The 16624-nt window shown below is 36.3% G+C and overlaps 1 protein-coding gene across 4 annotated transcripts in view; it reads left to right on the top strand.

Moving 5' to 3' along the window:
* LOC145683779 (uncharacterized) overlaps nucleotides 1-16624 on the top strand; it is a 118118-nt gene that overhangs the window by 14276 nt on the left and 87218 nt on the right. The window contains exon 2 of one of the 4 annotated variants that reach the window (XM_081755357.1): nucleotides 1266-1605. The exons of 2 other annotated variants lie outside the window; for them this stretch is intronic. In XM_081755357.1, the coding sequence (XP_081611483.1) occupies nucleotides 1266-1524 (259 nt within the window). In that variant the 3' untranslated portion in view covers nucleotides 1525-1605. Of the gene's footprint in view, nucleotides 1-1259; nucleotides 1606-16624 lie in introns of those variants that run through there. One more of the 4 variants, XM_081755356.1, reaches the window with a different exon arrangement.

Here is a 16624-nt window from a genome sequence, read left to right as displayed (position 1 = left end):
CCGAAGTAAGGGACGCAAAATTCGGGAGAAAATGGAAAAAAAATACTTGGAATATTCGTATGGAGACGCCATACTATACTCTCGCCCCGAGCGCTGACTTTCTACGGTACGGTACTGTTTAATATCTTTGAAATTCCGGACATTAGTAATGCAACGGAGACGAACGGGCGATACCTATCTTTATTACGTTAATGTCGAGTTCTACGATCATAATATCAGTTATTTCTTATAAATGTGTGAAAAGTTATTAGGAATTGAAAACTCTCCCTTTCTCAAAAAATATAATTTCGGAAAAGTGCTTAGGTGTGTATCACATTTAACCACGTATGTATATTTGAATAGATGTGAAGATCATATCACGGATTAAAATTAATATCTTAAAGCATTCCGAGGGTATTAAAACACTATTAGAGATTCGTAGATTCGTATTCTCCTCAAAATGACGTGTTTTATGCAAAATTTTAAAAATCCTTATTGACTTTGTTTCTTTTTCAATATAGTACCAGTTTGTGGTGGTTGGGAGTGGAATAACTTTTCGCAATAATTACATTTTCTGGCTCAAAAAGTAATGATATAATGCATAAAAATCTTTAGTGACATACCTCCGTTTTCACCTATAATAATTAAATGTTCATTCCATAGTGTAACATGTATCTTAGTTTATGCGTGAGTTAAATTTGATATGGTATACCTAAATATAGGTATAATTTGAGATAGTAAATTCAAGAATACGTTTTTTTGGGAAAAAGAAATTATATTGAAACTCATTGTTAATTTTTGATAAAATGAAATGAAATCTTTAAGTTTAACGTCCCACGGTTATGCCGGTTAGGCTAAAGGAGACGGCGATAATGAGAAATGAGTGAAATAGTGGAATGAAGAAAGTGGGAGGAAACGGGAGAACCCCGAGAAAACCCACGAGCACGGTGTTTGTCCACCACAAAGTCCACACGGCGCGAGCTGGGATCGAACCAGACCCAAGCACCGCAGGTAAACGCTCTACCACTGAGCCACCGCGCCCCCCTTGTTAATTTTTGGTTCCATATGAGTAGATTTCCTATAGTAGCACAACAGCGTCAGATTTTGTCACAAAATACAATGAAAGAGTTCCTGGGAACACGTCACATTTGAGATGCAATAAGAAGTATAATAGAAAACAGTTATCTTTCCATTGATGTTATATTTTTCAGGAAACATATGCAATTTTTAGTATTTCATGATATTTGCCTCGATTTGCACATCTTTGTTTATTAAATTAGTTCTAGGTTACATGAATACGAGCCAGTACGTGAAAACCATGATACAAGCCAAATTGATAAGAAGAGATTTAGTCAAAGTTATCTTTTGGAAACACATCTGTTAGAGCGTGCTGTTAAAAGTTCTCATACTAACCGAGAGTGTGGAAATGGACTTCGTCCAAGCTCAGGAAGACATATGTTAATTCAAAGAGGTGAAAAATCTCCGACATGCCAAGACTGTTTAAAAGAATTTAATACTAAATCACATTGGCAAGACACGTGTTGATACATACAGGTGAGAAATCTCATGCATGCAAAGAATGTGGAAAGAGTTTTAGACAAAAATCACATCTGACAAGACATATGTTACTGCATACAGGAGAAAAATGTCATACGTGCCATGAGTGTGGAAAAAGATATCGTTACAGTTCAACTCTAAAAATACACTTGCTAATACATACAGGAGAAACACCTCACAAATGCCGAGACTGTGGAAAAGAATTTAAGAAAAGTTCAGATTTGTCAAAACACATATTGATACATACTGGTGAAAGACCTCTCACATGTCAAAATTGTGAAAAAGCGTTTGCTCGTAAATCAGATTTGATAAAACACATGTTGATACATACAGGTGCAAAACCCCATAAATGCAAAGTTTGTGGAAAGGCGTTTAATCAAAGCTCGTCTCTAAGAAAACATATATTAATACATACCGGCGAAAAACCTTACACCTGCCTAGCTTGTGCAAAAGAGTTTAGTGTCAGTTCAAATTTGAGAAGACACATGTTAATACATACAAGTGGAAAACGTCAGATGCCAAGAATGCGGAAAGGAATTTAGGCAAATTTCAAATTTAGTGTCACAATACATACAGGTGAAAAATCCACAGACATGTCAAAAATGTAAAAGAGAATATTCTCGTAAATCAGCGTTAATAGCACACATGACATTAAATATAGGAGAAAAACATACATGTCAACATTGTGGATAAAGTGTTAGTCTAATTTGACGTTTGGCGAGACATGATGATACATACACTTAAAAGTCATAACACTTGAGCAAGTAGAAAGGTGTTTGTTTAAAGTTCAATTACAGCAAAACAGATGTTAACACATATATGTGAAAAATTACACGTACAAAGAGTATAGAAAGGTATTTAGTCAAAGTTAAATTTGAAAAGATATCTGTTAATACATACAGGTAAAAAGCCTCACACATATGAAGAGTATTGAAAGAGGTTTAATCGATGATCATGTTCGGTAACACCTGTTAGCATATACAGGTGAATAAAATTGTACCTGCTGAAGTGTAGAAGGAAATTTGGTTGAAATTGACATTTTACAAGAAAATACATGTTTAGACATGGTGAAAAGTGTGGAAAACCTTTTTTGAAAAATCATGTTCGGTAGTTCGTATATTAACATATACAGGTGGAAATAGCACTCTTGATTATTGTGAAAGTAAATGGTGAACGTTCACCTTGGCCACTCATTTTAATACGTACAGGTGAAATTGGGTAATGTAGAACATAGTGAATCGGGAAAAGCCATTCATTTCTTTACTGCATAAATTCATATGGCACTTCTTTTGTTCTTTTCGTATTATGCACTTGGGAGAAAACTCAAAAGCTTGGAAGCAATAGTATAGGTTTACATTATAGTGCTCACAGGTTTATGCATATTTGTAAATTTTTCGGGTGATAAATCACCTTGTCATATGATTGTATTTATTACTTTCATAGTATTGTTCCTTTAATTCATTTTGTGACAGAACACGCTGCCCCATCAGCATTTGTACACTCGTTTTCGCGAGTTTTGCGTTTCGCTCACTTCGAGCGGTGTGACTGAGCGTTCCGCTCAGTAACCTTCTGAACACCACCAATGTTGTCTAGACTTGACTGGCAACAGTGACAACATATGATCAGAGAGCAGCAGGTTGGATCAACAGCAGGAGGAGCAGGTTGCAGGTAGACAGAAGAAGAGAAATGCAGTGTAATAAGAACAAGTGGGAAAGCATAAAGAAAAGAATAAGATAAAAATGCAACTATGAAGAAGGATTTGTTTTGTGTTAACCTATCAGTCAAGGTAAGAAACTAACAAGTAAGCCGTATTCGTGAAGAAGCCAGCCACTGCAAGTAAACATCGCATGTCACGTACTAATGACAACGAAAAGAATTAAAACAAGTGATATTTGTATACGGTATACGACACATTAAAGCATGCTTTGCACTCGTAACCTTATAGAATTCTTTTGATATTACCGTAATAACATATGCGCATATAAAAGGTAAATCTACAATATTGATACATTATTTATGTAAGCCGATATAATAATATTCATTTCAAATACTTCACTCATAGCCTAACCTATTTTACTGGATACTGCATATCAGTGCTACAAAAAGTAAATATAAAGTTTCTTGCGCCAGTCAATATTAGTAGAAGTTAATAATTTGTAGACACTCTAAAGGATCAGTAAATATAGAACATCGTGCATATAATGAGCGCACAATATGAACGCATTACTTTGTATTGAATTCTTTCAACCTTAATTAAGCTCAAGTTTGAAACATATATCCACTAAAAGCGCTTAAAACAAAATCAATCTATATTTGATATAGGCCTATATAATAGCGAAATATTACTTCAAATTATAGTTATAAAAATATCCAACAACCACAGTAGTGATATAACATCGTTACATAACTGCATTATTTCTGAAAACTGTGCTAGCTAACATATTTATTTGTGAAGAATGATTGAAATATCAGTAGTAAGTTGCATTCAATTTAAATAAAAGTTCGCCAGTCGCGACTATCAAGTGTCAGTTAGTCACTTTGCATTCAAATTAGTATTTCAGTAGTGAATCATCTGTTCGGGCAAAGACAGAACGGAAGATAGAAACAGTCATATCAAGTGGCAAGTGTATTATAATAGTTCAGTGCATCCGTAAAAAGGAAATAATTAAAAATAATAAATGAATAATAAATACAAATATAAATAAGAGATCAAACTTCTTTCTAGACATTTGAAATAATATAATTTGCTACTGTCGTCTGGACTTTCATTTATTCTGAAAAGAATAAATAGTAGAGAAACCTTATGCATGTATTATTATTATTTTTGTTGTATATAGTATTTTGTGTTTCCTTGTTCTAAATATCATGTTTCTTTTAATTACTTGTCAATCGTAGTTTTAAGTTGAACGGTATCAATAATTAAAGAGAGTGACGTTATTGATGCAACAAGAAGATTCGTATAATGAAGCTAGGTCAAGGCAAAGAGATGATTGCAACCTGAGACGAATTACGCTGGCACAAATAAAGGATCAAGCTCTTGTGGAATCGTTGTATGACCCACTTGTTCAGGAGATTCAATGTTCGGCTTGCTGTCCAAAGAGAGTGGAAGTCATGGAAGTCAGGGAAGAAGCGACTGAAAAGAGTCTGTACGCTACCCCAGAAGAAGTGAGAGAAGTGGTGGAGAAAACACCTATTGCTCCGGAACACAAGGAAATGTTGTTCAATGTGCTGATGAAGAGAAGAAAAGTTTTCGCCCATTTCCCAGGAAAATGTAACAAGTTTAAGTATACAATCCAGGTTACCACTGAAGATCCAATTGTGAAACGACCTTACCCAATTCCACTGTGTTATCGAGATAAGGCGAGGGAGCAGATCCAAAAATGGTTGCGTCAAGGTATCATTGAGCCTGCAGTGTCAAAACATCATCATCCCCTGGTAATAGTCAGAAAGAAGAACTCGGATGAGGTTAGAGTCTGTCTTGATTTGGTCCAACTTAATAAATTCGTATCTTTGACAAATCTGAAGGTCGAACGCCTCGATGATCTCTTTGCAAGATTTAATGGGATGACCTGTGGAACGTCCCTTGACTTGGTGCATTCCTACTGCCAGATCGAGTTAACTGAAGACTGTAGGGATCTTGTAGCATTCTCTTTTGAAGGTCAGATGTATCGGCATTGCAGAGTACCCTTTGATTACAAGAATGGTGGAGCTTGTTTAATGGCTGCGTTGCAAAGAGTGTTGGGAGTTGCTATTCTTGAAAAGATCTTACTGTATATAGATGATATTTTAATTCCAGGGACTGATCCAGTAGCTCATATTGAATTGTTAGACCAAGTATTGTATAAGTTAGAGGAAGCAAATATGACAGTCAATTTAAAGAAATGCACATTTATGGTATCTGAGGCAAATTTCTTAGGTTTTGTAGTAACACCGGTAGGAATAGCGAAAAATCCAGAGTACGTGGATATAGTTAAATCATTGCCAAGGCCAACAACTATAAAAACATTACAAAGGACCTTAGGATTTTTTCAGTGGTGCTCCAAGTTTATACATGATTTTGCTCGTAAGTCAGCACCTTTATACCAGCTGCTTAAACAAGGGAAGAAATGGACCTGGTTGCCTGAACATACGAATTGTTTCGAGGAAATAAAACATGAGATCTGTAAAAATATACTTTTGGTGCATCCAGATATGTCAAAAGACTTTATTATCATAGTCGACGGCTCGACTATTGGGACTGCTGCTATTTTGACACAAGATTATGAAGATGGGAAACGAGTTATTGGTTTCACTGGACACATACTTAAGCCTTGCGAATCTCGCTATACCATTACCGAAATAGAGATGTTGGGTGTTGTGAAAGCTATAAGAAAATGGCGTAATCTCTTGATCGGGCATCATGTGATCGTACAAACTGACCATCAAGCATTAGTGCACTTTAAGAGCATAAAATATTGGAATACAAGGCTGTATCGGTGGTGTATCGAGATGCAAGATGTGGAGTTGGAAATCCAATACATACCTGGAGTAACCAATGTAGCAGCGGATACTTTGTCTCGTATTACCGTATGCCAATCACCTAGAATTGTTACAATTTTGAATTTTCATGTCCTTCCAGGAGATTTAGCAAATATGACCAGTGAGGTTTGGAAGCAATACCAGCGTGAAGATCCACAGTTAATGAAGTATATTGATGCTCTGGAGCAAGATCGGACAAAAGTACCAGAAATAAGTTGGAGTAAATCTGTACGTCTGTATTATAAGATCCAACAAGGTGTGCTGTTAAAACGTGATTTTCACTTGAAAGATAAATGGAGGATAGTTGTACCCAAAAGTTTAGTAAAAAGAGTACTGAGATGTTACCATGACGACAGGGGTCATTTTGGATATGCGAAGACACACACGATGCTTCTAGAAAATTTCGTTTGGGAAGACATGTATACTGACGTGCGACAATACATCCGCAATTGTGTATTGTGTATGAGACACAAAGCTGATCCTCATCCTCTCTCAAGGAAGTTGCAGTCAGTCACCGTTTCGAGAGCCCGAGAGTTACTGTCAGTTAATGTGGTAGGGAAGCTTCCAACCAGCAAGTCAAACATGGCATATGTATGCACATGCATGGATGTTTTTACCAGGCATCTAGTAGCGTACCCAATGAGACGAGCTACAACTGCTGCAATTCTGAGGTGCCTGGATTTGTATTTTATGCATCTAGGTATTCCGGACGCCATTATATGTGACAACGGTCCATGTTTTGTATCTAGTAAGTTCCTAGGATCAATGGCTAGTAAAGGAGTTAAAGTGTATCACACCACACCATACCATCCTCAAGGAAATCCCGTGGAGAGAATGCATAGAGAAATGAATAGGCTTTGGAGGTTGTATTGTGCTGGACAACATGTGGATTGGAGTAAGCACTTGTGGAATATCGTTATGTTACTGAATTATACTATTGTGGAGAATCTGAACGTTGCTCCAGTCCAAGCCCATCTAAACGTGAAGGATGTAACGCCTGTGATGAAACGACTGTTCCAAGAGGAGACTGATGAAGACGGAAATTCGTGGGACAACCGGCTACTTATGATTGCACACCGTAAGAAGTCTCAGATGGCGAAGAAGAATCAACGTACCAACGAAAAAATGACATCGGATCGGCATGCTAATGTAGGCGATCTTATATTCCTCAGGGCACATCCCATCAGTGATGCAGCAGCACAGCAGATAAAAAAGATGTTCGATCTGTACTCAGGACCGTACTTATGTGTTCGTAAGCCAAGTCTTAAGGTTGTAGAGCTGATTGATCCGAACAATGGAAAATCGATAGGACACCGATCCGAACACCAATGTAAATTGTGGAAGCCCACTAAAGAAGAATACTGGAAATGGCGGAAGAAGGCAGAGGAGAATTGTGCCAGTCAACTTTTGAAGGACTTGCCTGATGAATACTGCGAATAGATTGCGGGCTGTACATATTTCAAAATATTGTGTATATATGTATATAAGTGTATGTGTCAGGTTTCATTCGTTTGTGTATTATCTTGTTCTTGTATCTGTGGAACTAAGTGAAAGTTAATCTGTGAATGCTTAGTGACGGCGCAGGGATCATCCTATTCGGACGCCATATGTGACAGGACACGCTGCCCCATCAGCATTTGTGCACTCGTTTTCGCGAGTTTTGCGTTTCGCTCACTTCGAGCGGTGTGACTGAGCGTTCCGCTCAGTAACCTTCTGAACACCACCAATGTTGTCTAGACTTGACTGGCAACAGTGACAACATATGATCAGAGAGCAGCAGGTTGGATCAACAGCAGGAGGAGCAGGTTGCAGGTAGACAGAAGAAGAGAAATGCAGTGTAATAAGAACAAGTGGGAAAGCATAAAGAAAAGAATAAGATAAAAATGCAACTATGAAGAAGGATTTGTTTTGTGTTAACCTATCAGTCAAGGTAAGAAACTAACAAGTAAGCCGTATTCGTGAAGAAGCCAGCCACTGCAAGTAAACATCGCATGTCACGTACTAATGACAACGAAAAGAATTAAAACAAGTGATATTTGTATACGGTATACGACACATTAAAGCATGCTTTGCACTCGTAACCTTATAGAATTCTTTTGATATTACCGTAATAACATATGCGCATATAAAAGGTAAATCTACAATATTGATACATTATTTATGTAAGCCGATATAATAATATTCATTTCAAATACTTCACTCATAGCCTAACCTATTTTACTGGATACTGCATATCAGTGCTACAAAAAGTAAATATAAAGTTTCTTGCGCCAGTCAATATTAGTAGAAGTTAATAATTTGTAGACACTCTAAAGGATCAGTAAATATAGAACATCGTGCATATAATGAGCGCACAATATGAACGCATTACTTTGTATTGAATTCTTTCAACCTTAATTAAGCTCAAGTTTGAAACATATATCCACTAAAAGCGCTTAAAACAAAATCAATCTATATTTGATATAGGCCTATATAATAGCGAAATATTACTTCAAATTATAGTTATAAAAATATCCAACAACCACAGTAGTGATATAACATCGTTACATAACTGCATTATTTCTGAAAACTGTGCTAGCTAACATATTTATTTGTGAAGAATGATTGAAATATCAGTAGTAAGTTGCATTCAATTTAAATAAAAGTTCGCCAGTCGCGACTATCAAGTGTCAGTTAGTCACTTTGCATTCAAATTAGTATTTCAGTAGTGAATCATCTGTTCGGGCAAAGACAGAACGGAAGATAGAAACAGTCATATCAAGTGGCAAGTGTATTATAATAGTTCAGTGCATCCGTAAAAAGGAAATAATTAAAAATAATAAATGAATAATAAATACAAATATAAATAAGAGATCAAACTTCTTTCTAGACATTTGAAATAATATAATTTGCTACTGTCGTCTGGACTTTCATTTATTCTGAAAAGAATAAATAGTAGAGAAACCTTATGCATGTATTATTATTATTTTTGTTGTATATAGTATTTTGTGTTTCCTTGTTCTAAATATCATGTTTCTTTTAATTACTTGTCAATCGTAGTTTTAAGTTGAACGGTATCAATAATTAAAGAGAGTGACGTTATTGATGCAACAAGAAGATTCGTATAATGAAGCTAGGTCAAGGCAAAGAGATGATTGCAACCTGAGACGAATTACGCTGGCACAAATAAAGGATCAAGCTCTTGTGGAATCGTTGTATGACCCACTTGTTCAGGAGATTCAATGTTCGGCTTGCTGTCCAAAGAGAGTGGAAGTCATGGAAGTCAGGGAAGAAGCGACTGAAAAGAGTCTGTACGCTACCCCAGAAGAAGTGAGAGAAGTGGTGGAGAAAACACCTATTGCTCCGGAACACAAGGAAATGTTGTTCAATGTGCTGATGAAGAGAAGAAAAGTTTTCGCCCATTTCCCAGGAAAATGTAACAAGTTTAAGTATACAATCCAGGTTACCACTGAAGATCCAATTGTGAAACGACCTTACCCAATTCCACTGTGTTATCGAGATAAGGCGAGGGAGCAGATCCAAAAATGGTTGCGTCAAGGTATCATTGAGCCTGCAGTGTCAAAACATCATCATCCCCTGGTAATAGTCAGAAAGAAGAACTCGGATGAGGTTAGAGTCTGTCTTGATTTGGTCCAACTTAATAAATTCGTATCTTTGACAAATCTGAAGGTCGAACGCCTCGATGATCTCTTTGCAAGATTTAATGGGATGACCTGTGGAACGTCCCTTGACTTGGTGCATTCCTACTGCCAGATCGAGTTAACTGAAGACTGTAGGGATCTTGTAGCATTCTCTTTTGAAGGTCAGATGTATCGGCATTGCAGAGTACCCTTTGATTACAAGAATGGTGGAGCTTGTTTAATGGCTGCGTTGCAAAGAGTGTTGGGAGTTGCTATTCTTGAAAAGATCTTACTGTATATAGATGATATTTTAATTCCAGGGACTGATCCAGTAGCTCATATTGAATTGTTAGACCAAGTATTGTATAAGTTAGAGGAAGCAAATATGACAGTCAATTTAAAGAAATGCACATTTATGGTATCTGAGGCAAATTTCTTAGGTTTTGTAGTAACACCGGTAGGAATAGCGAAAAATCCAGAGTACGTGGATATAGTTAAATCATTGCCAAGGCCAACAACTATAAAAACATTACAAAGGACCTTAGGATTTTTTCAGTGGTGCTCCAAGTTTATACATGATTTTGCTCGTAAGTCAGCACCTTTATACCAGCTGCTTAAACAAGGGAAGAAATGGACCTGGTTGCCTGAACATACGAATTGTTTCGAGGAAATAAAACATGAGATCTGTAAAAATATACTTTTGGTGCATCCAGATATGTCAAAAGACTTTATTATCATAGTCGACGGCTCGACTATTGGGACTGCTGCTATTTTGACACAAGATTATGAAGATGGGAAACGAGTTATTGGTTTCACTGGACACATACTTAAGCCTTGCGAATCTCGCTATACCATTACCGAAATAGAGATGTTGGGTGTTGTGAAAGCTATAAGAAAATGGCGTAATCTCTTGATCGGGCATCATGTGATCGTACAAACTGACCATCAAGCATTAGTGCACTTTAAGAGCATAAAATATTGGAATACAAGGCTGTATCGGTGGTGTATCGAGATGCAAGATGTGGAGTTGGAAATCCAATACATACCTGGAGTAACCAATGTAGCAGCGGATACTTTGTCTCGTATTACCGTATGCCAATCACCTAGAATTGTTACAATTTTGAATTTTCATGTCCTTCCAGGAGATTTAGCAAATATGACCAGTGAGGTTTGGAAGCAATACCAGCGTGAAGATCCACAGTTAATGAAGTATATTGATGCTCTGGAGCAAGATCGGACAAAAGTACCAGAAATAAGTTGGAGTAAATCTGTACGTCTGTATTATAAGATCCAACAAGGTGTGCTGTTAAAACGTGATTTTCACTTGAAAGATAAATGGAGGATAGTTGTACCCAAAAGTTTAGTAAAAAGAGTACTGAGATGTTACCATGACGACAGGGGTCATTTTGGATATGCGAAGACACACACGATGCTTCTAGAAAATTTCGTTTGGGAAGACATGTATACTGACGTGCGACAATACATCCGCAATTGTGTATTGTGTATGAGACACAAAGCTGATCCTCATCCTCTCTCAAGGAAGTTGCAGTCAGTCACCGTTTCGAGAGCCCGAGAGTTACTGTCAGTTAATGTGGTAGGGAAGCTTCCAACCAGCAAGTCAAACATGGCATATGTATGCACATGCATGGATGTTTTTACCAGGCATCTAGTAGCGTACCCAATGAGACGAGCTACAACTGCTGCAATTCTGAGGTGCCTGGATTTGTATTTTATGCATCTAGGTATTCCGGACGCCATTATATGTGACAACGGTCCATGTTTTGTATCTAGTAAGTTCCTAGGATCAATGGCTAGTAAAGGAGTTAAAGTGTATCACACCACACCATACCATCCTCAAGGAAATCCCGTGGAGAGAATGCATAGAGAAATGAATAGGCTTTGGAGGTTGTATTGTGCTGGACAACATGTGGATTGGAGTAAGCACTTGTGGAATATCGTTATGTTACTGAATTATACTATTGTGGAGAATCTGAACGTTGCTCCAGTCCAAGCCCATCTAAACGTGAAGGATGTAACGCCTGTGATGAAACGACTGTTCCAAGAGGAGACTGATGAAGACGGAAATTCGTGGGACAACCGGCTACTTATGATTGCACACCGTAAGAAGTCTCAGATGGCGAAGAAGAATCAACGTACCAACGAAAAAATGACATCGGATCGGCATGCTAATGTAGGCGATCTTATATTCCTCAGGGCACATCCCATCAGTGATGCAGCAGCACAGCAGATAAAAAAGATGTTCGATCTGTACTCAGGACCGTACTTATGTGTTCGTAAGCCAAGTCTTAAGGTTGTAGAGCTGATTGATCCGAACAATGGAAAATCGATAGGACACCGATCCGAACACCAATGTAAATTGTGGAAGCCCACTAAAGAAGAATACTGGAAATGGCGGAAGAAGGCAGAGGAGAATTGTGCCAGTCAACTTTTGAAGGACTTGCCTGATGAATACTGCGAATAGATTGCGGGCTGTACATATTTCAAAATATTGTGTATATATGTATATAAGTGTATGTGTCAGGTTTCATTCGTTTGTGTATTATCTTGTTCTTGTATCTGTGGAACTAAGTGAAAGTTAATCTGTGAATGCTTAGTGACGGCGCAGGGATCATCCTATTCGGACGCCATATGTGACAGGACACGCTGCCCCATCAGCATTTGTGCACTCGTTTTCGCGAGTTTTGCGTTTCGCTCACTTCGAGCGGTGTGACTGAGCGTTCCGCTCAGTAACCTTCTGAACACCACCAATGTTGTCTAGACTTGACTGGCAACAGTGACAACATATGATCAGAGAGCAGCAGGTTGGATCAACAGCAGGAGGAGCAGGTTGCAGGTAGACAGAAGAAGAGAAATGCAGTGTAATAAGAACAAGTGGGAAAGCATAAAGAAAAGAATAAGATAAAAATGCAACTATGAAGAAGGATTTGTTTTGTGTTAACCTATCAGTCAAGGTAAGAAACTAACAAGTAAGCCGTATTCGTGAAGAAGCCAGCCACTGCAAGTAAACATCGCATGTCACGTACTAATGACAACGAAAAGAATTAAAACAAGTGATATTTGTATACGGTATACGACACATTAAAGCATGCTTTGCACTCGTAACCTTATAGAATTCTTTTGATATTACCGTAATAACATATGCGCATATAAAAGGTAAATCTACAATATTGATACATTATTTATGTAAGCCGATATAATAATATTCATTTCAAATACTTCACTCATAGCCTAACCTATTTTACTGGATACTGCATATCAGTGCTACAAAAAGTAAATATAAAGTTTCTTGCGCCAGTCAATATTAGTAGAAGTTAATAATTTGTAGACACTCTAAAGGATCAGTAAATATAGAACATCGTGCATATAATGAGCGCACAATATGAACGCATTACTTTGTATTGAATTCTTTCAACCTTAATTAAGCTCAAGTTTGAAACATATATCCACTAAAAGCGCTTAAAACAAAATCAATCTATATTTGATATAGGCCTATATAATAGCGAAATATTACTTCAAATTATAGTTATAAAAATATCCAACAACCACAGTAGTGATATAACATCGTTACATAACTGCATTATTTCTGAAAACTGTGCTAGCTAACATATTTATTTGTGAAGAATGATTGAAATATCAGTAGTAAGTTGCATTCAATTTAAATAAAAGTTCGCCAGTCGCGACTATCAAGTGTCAGTTAGTCACTTTGCATTCAAATTAGTATTTCAGTAGTGAATCATCTGTTCGGGCAAAGACAGAACGGAAGATAGAAACAGTCATATCAAGTGGCAAGTGTATTATAATAGTTCAGTGCATCCGTAAAAAGGAAATAATTAAAAATAATAAATGAATAATAAATACAAATATAAATAAGAGATCAAACTTCTTTCTAGACATTTGAAATAATATAATTTGCTACTGTCGTCTGGACTTTCATTTATTCTGAAAAGACTAAATAGTAGAGAAACCTTATGCATGTATTATTATTATTTTTGTTGTATATAGTATTTTGTGTTTCCTTGTTCTAAATATCATGTTTCTTTTAATTACTTGTCAATCGTAGTTTTAAGTTGAACGGTATCAATAATTAAAGAGAGTGACGTTACCAAGTCATTATTGAAGCTACTATTTACGTTAAAAGATTGTTCATTTGTGGTGAGCATTATCTGTTGTGTATATGAATACTATTTTGTGATAGAATGTGGTATTATAGAAACAAATATAGTAAATAAACACATATGGTTTTTGATAAGTTTACGCAAGTGTATTCTGAAACTTCAGAGTCTAGATTGCATCATCTCTCTACGTCCACGCTTCGTCTGACAACTTCGTGAATAACATCATTGTGGATATTTGTATTGAAGACTCGAATGGTAAGTTGTCGATTACGACCCAAGAGTGATGTAGTATTAATATTAGTATTCTTATTTGAGTTCACTATTTCTTGATTCACTGTTTGCGGAGCGTGCGCTCCTGCTACCGAGATTCCGGATAACGGGAGGTTATTAAAGATTTGTTTCATATTTTAACCATTAATACCCTCCACCGTTACCGTCACCGTTACAATTTCTTACGTATATGTGATCCACTGTGCAGGATGGTGGTACGCAGTCAATCAATTTACAAGTATTGGCGGAAACAGTGCGATACATATCAACGCGACAAATCAAGAATGTGGAGACGAGTTCCCATGTTCTTCGGTAAACAATTTCCAGTAATACCTATATTTAAAGGATTTATGCTGTAAGTTTTAAAATTTGATCCATTGTGTGATCCTCACCAACATCATGTATGTCAAAAACGTGGAGAGGATGGGAAAATACTAATATTAGAATTAACTGATGTGTAAGTTAGTCCGTTTCTACAGTAACAGTGTATTTGTCAAGCTAGGAAGACAATAGAACCAATCCAGTGTCATAAACTAAACAATAATTTATATGTGAAAGTGGCCTCGTCTATTTGCGATACTTTAAGTTGAGACATAAATTGCTAGGGAAAAAGCTGTGCTGCTTATGAGAAAGATTCGTTATCAGGAAGCAAATCGATTATCATAAAAAACAATCAGAATGTGTATTATTGGCTTTCACTTTCAAAATTTCAACGTCTACAATGCTACTCGCGACACGCAGAGATCACACAAAACTAGATGATATTTTAAAAACATTGAGCCACACGTGTGTAGAAAATGATGAGATTGCCAATGATTTAAATATTTATCATCACAGTGGCATTCATTTGAACAATGTTGATTACATAAAAGAAGCGACGATTGAGTGCTATATAATCTGTCTAAAATTACTAAATAGATTGAAAATTATTTATGAATCTTTACTGAAAAGAAGAAGCGCAACCATTTGTGGAGTGGTTACTTAAAGATGAAAAAGTATTACTAATAAAAGTGTGTAAAAAAATCTTTATCGCTGATAGAAGTTACGTAGTCCGTTTCAAAACCCAGAAAGGTGACTATTTTTTTGAGAAATCCGTTCATTCAGTTCTATTCTTTCACATCTGGTTTTCCGTATTAGTTTTAGTACCCTTCACATATTTCTTTTCCGACATTAGGCAAAAGTTCAAGCCTCATACTACACACAAAGAAATAAATGGAGTTTGTATATTTATTGTTCCATACGACATATTGCTTTCCATTTAATAAGATTCGTACCAAAAATAAATTATATAAAAATATGCTACAAATTGTAATTATCCGTTTCTTTTTTGGGAGGAGGGATACCACGAACGTCTTTGTTAAAGGTGGCAATAGCCATTTACATTATAAATGTGGTTAGCAAGTTACGTACTTTGCTGTACACACTTAACTATTGTATGTATAAATATTTCTATGAATTAATTTTGCTTTGAATTCGTTGTAAGAATTCTATTAATAAATTACTAGAGCTCGTTTATTATCCTAAGTCCGTATGCCTATAATCATCTAGTAATTTCAGTGCAAGAGTAATTAACATTTTCTTTGCTGTAATTGGTTATGTATGATCTGTTTTTTAAGTTTTACACCCACAGATATGCCGGTTAAGCTAAAGGAGACGATGGTGATGGACGAATGTCCTATTTACATGTAATTAAGTATGTAATTTCAGGCATACACGGAAAATCTCTTCTAAACATACACACGCACCAATTGACGGTTATTTATTTTGTGCTAACTACACGAAATTTCAAAAGAGAGATATATTTCTAGTGGAGTAGATTCCTTGTATAATTTTGGAATTTAAAATATACAGTATTGGAACTGTCCGGAGTAAATCGCTTTCAAATATGCTCATAGAACATTTTTCCGCTACTTTTGTCTAGTCATAAGTAGCACTGTTCGATGTACTTTTTCTAAGTATTTTCATATGTGGTATGTACGGATGTATTGTCCCCTAGGTTACCTTTGCTCCTTTTCTAATTTCAGACTCCTTTTTGTTTATCTGTTTTATTAATGATATTGCGTCACTAGAGTCAATTCAATATTTCATCTTTTTATTGGTCCATACATCTTACGAACTAAATTTTGGTCAAATTCAGGGTAAAAGAGCGCGTGTTATTAAGATATGCTCTCGATTATTTTGTATTACTCGTTACTGCAGTAATCAACAATTTCCGCCTCTAATTATAAACACTGATCACATATGGCATGTCTTTTTGCAGAGTTGGAAATCAAAAGTTACCACGGAACTGGCTAAAGCTTTCTAATCAGTAAGACAATTTTTTTCTTACTTTAGTTTTTTTCTGTTTACTACGGAATACTTGATTTTTTAAATACTTATGACTTCCATGTTACATTCCACTTTATACAGGATCAGTAGAAATGAACTTCACAATTTTGAAAACAGAAAATTATTTATGTTCCAGATACGAGAGATGTTATTTGCAGAAAAAATACACTAGGTTGAAACATCAAAATCTCATTTTGGTTCGATGTGACTGCAATT

Source organism: Thermobia domestica, chromosome 4, assembly GCF_964235325.1.
Source record: "Thermobia domestica chromosome 4, izTheDome1.hap1.1, whole genome shotgun sequence".
Lineage (NCBI taxonomy): Eukaryota > Metazoa > Arthropoda > Insecta > Zygentoma > Lepismatidae > Thermobia > Thermobia domestica.
This window is presented reverse-complemented; position numbering and strand designations above follow the sequence as displayed.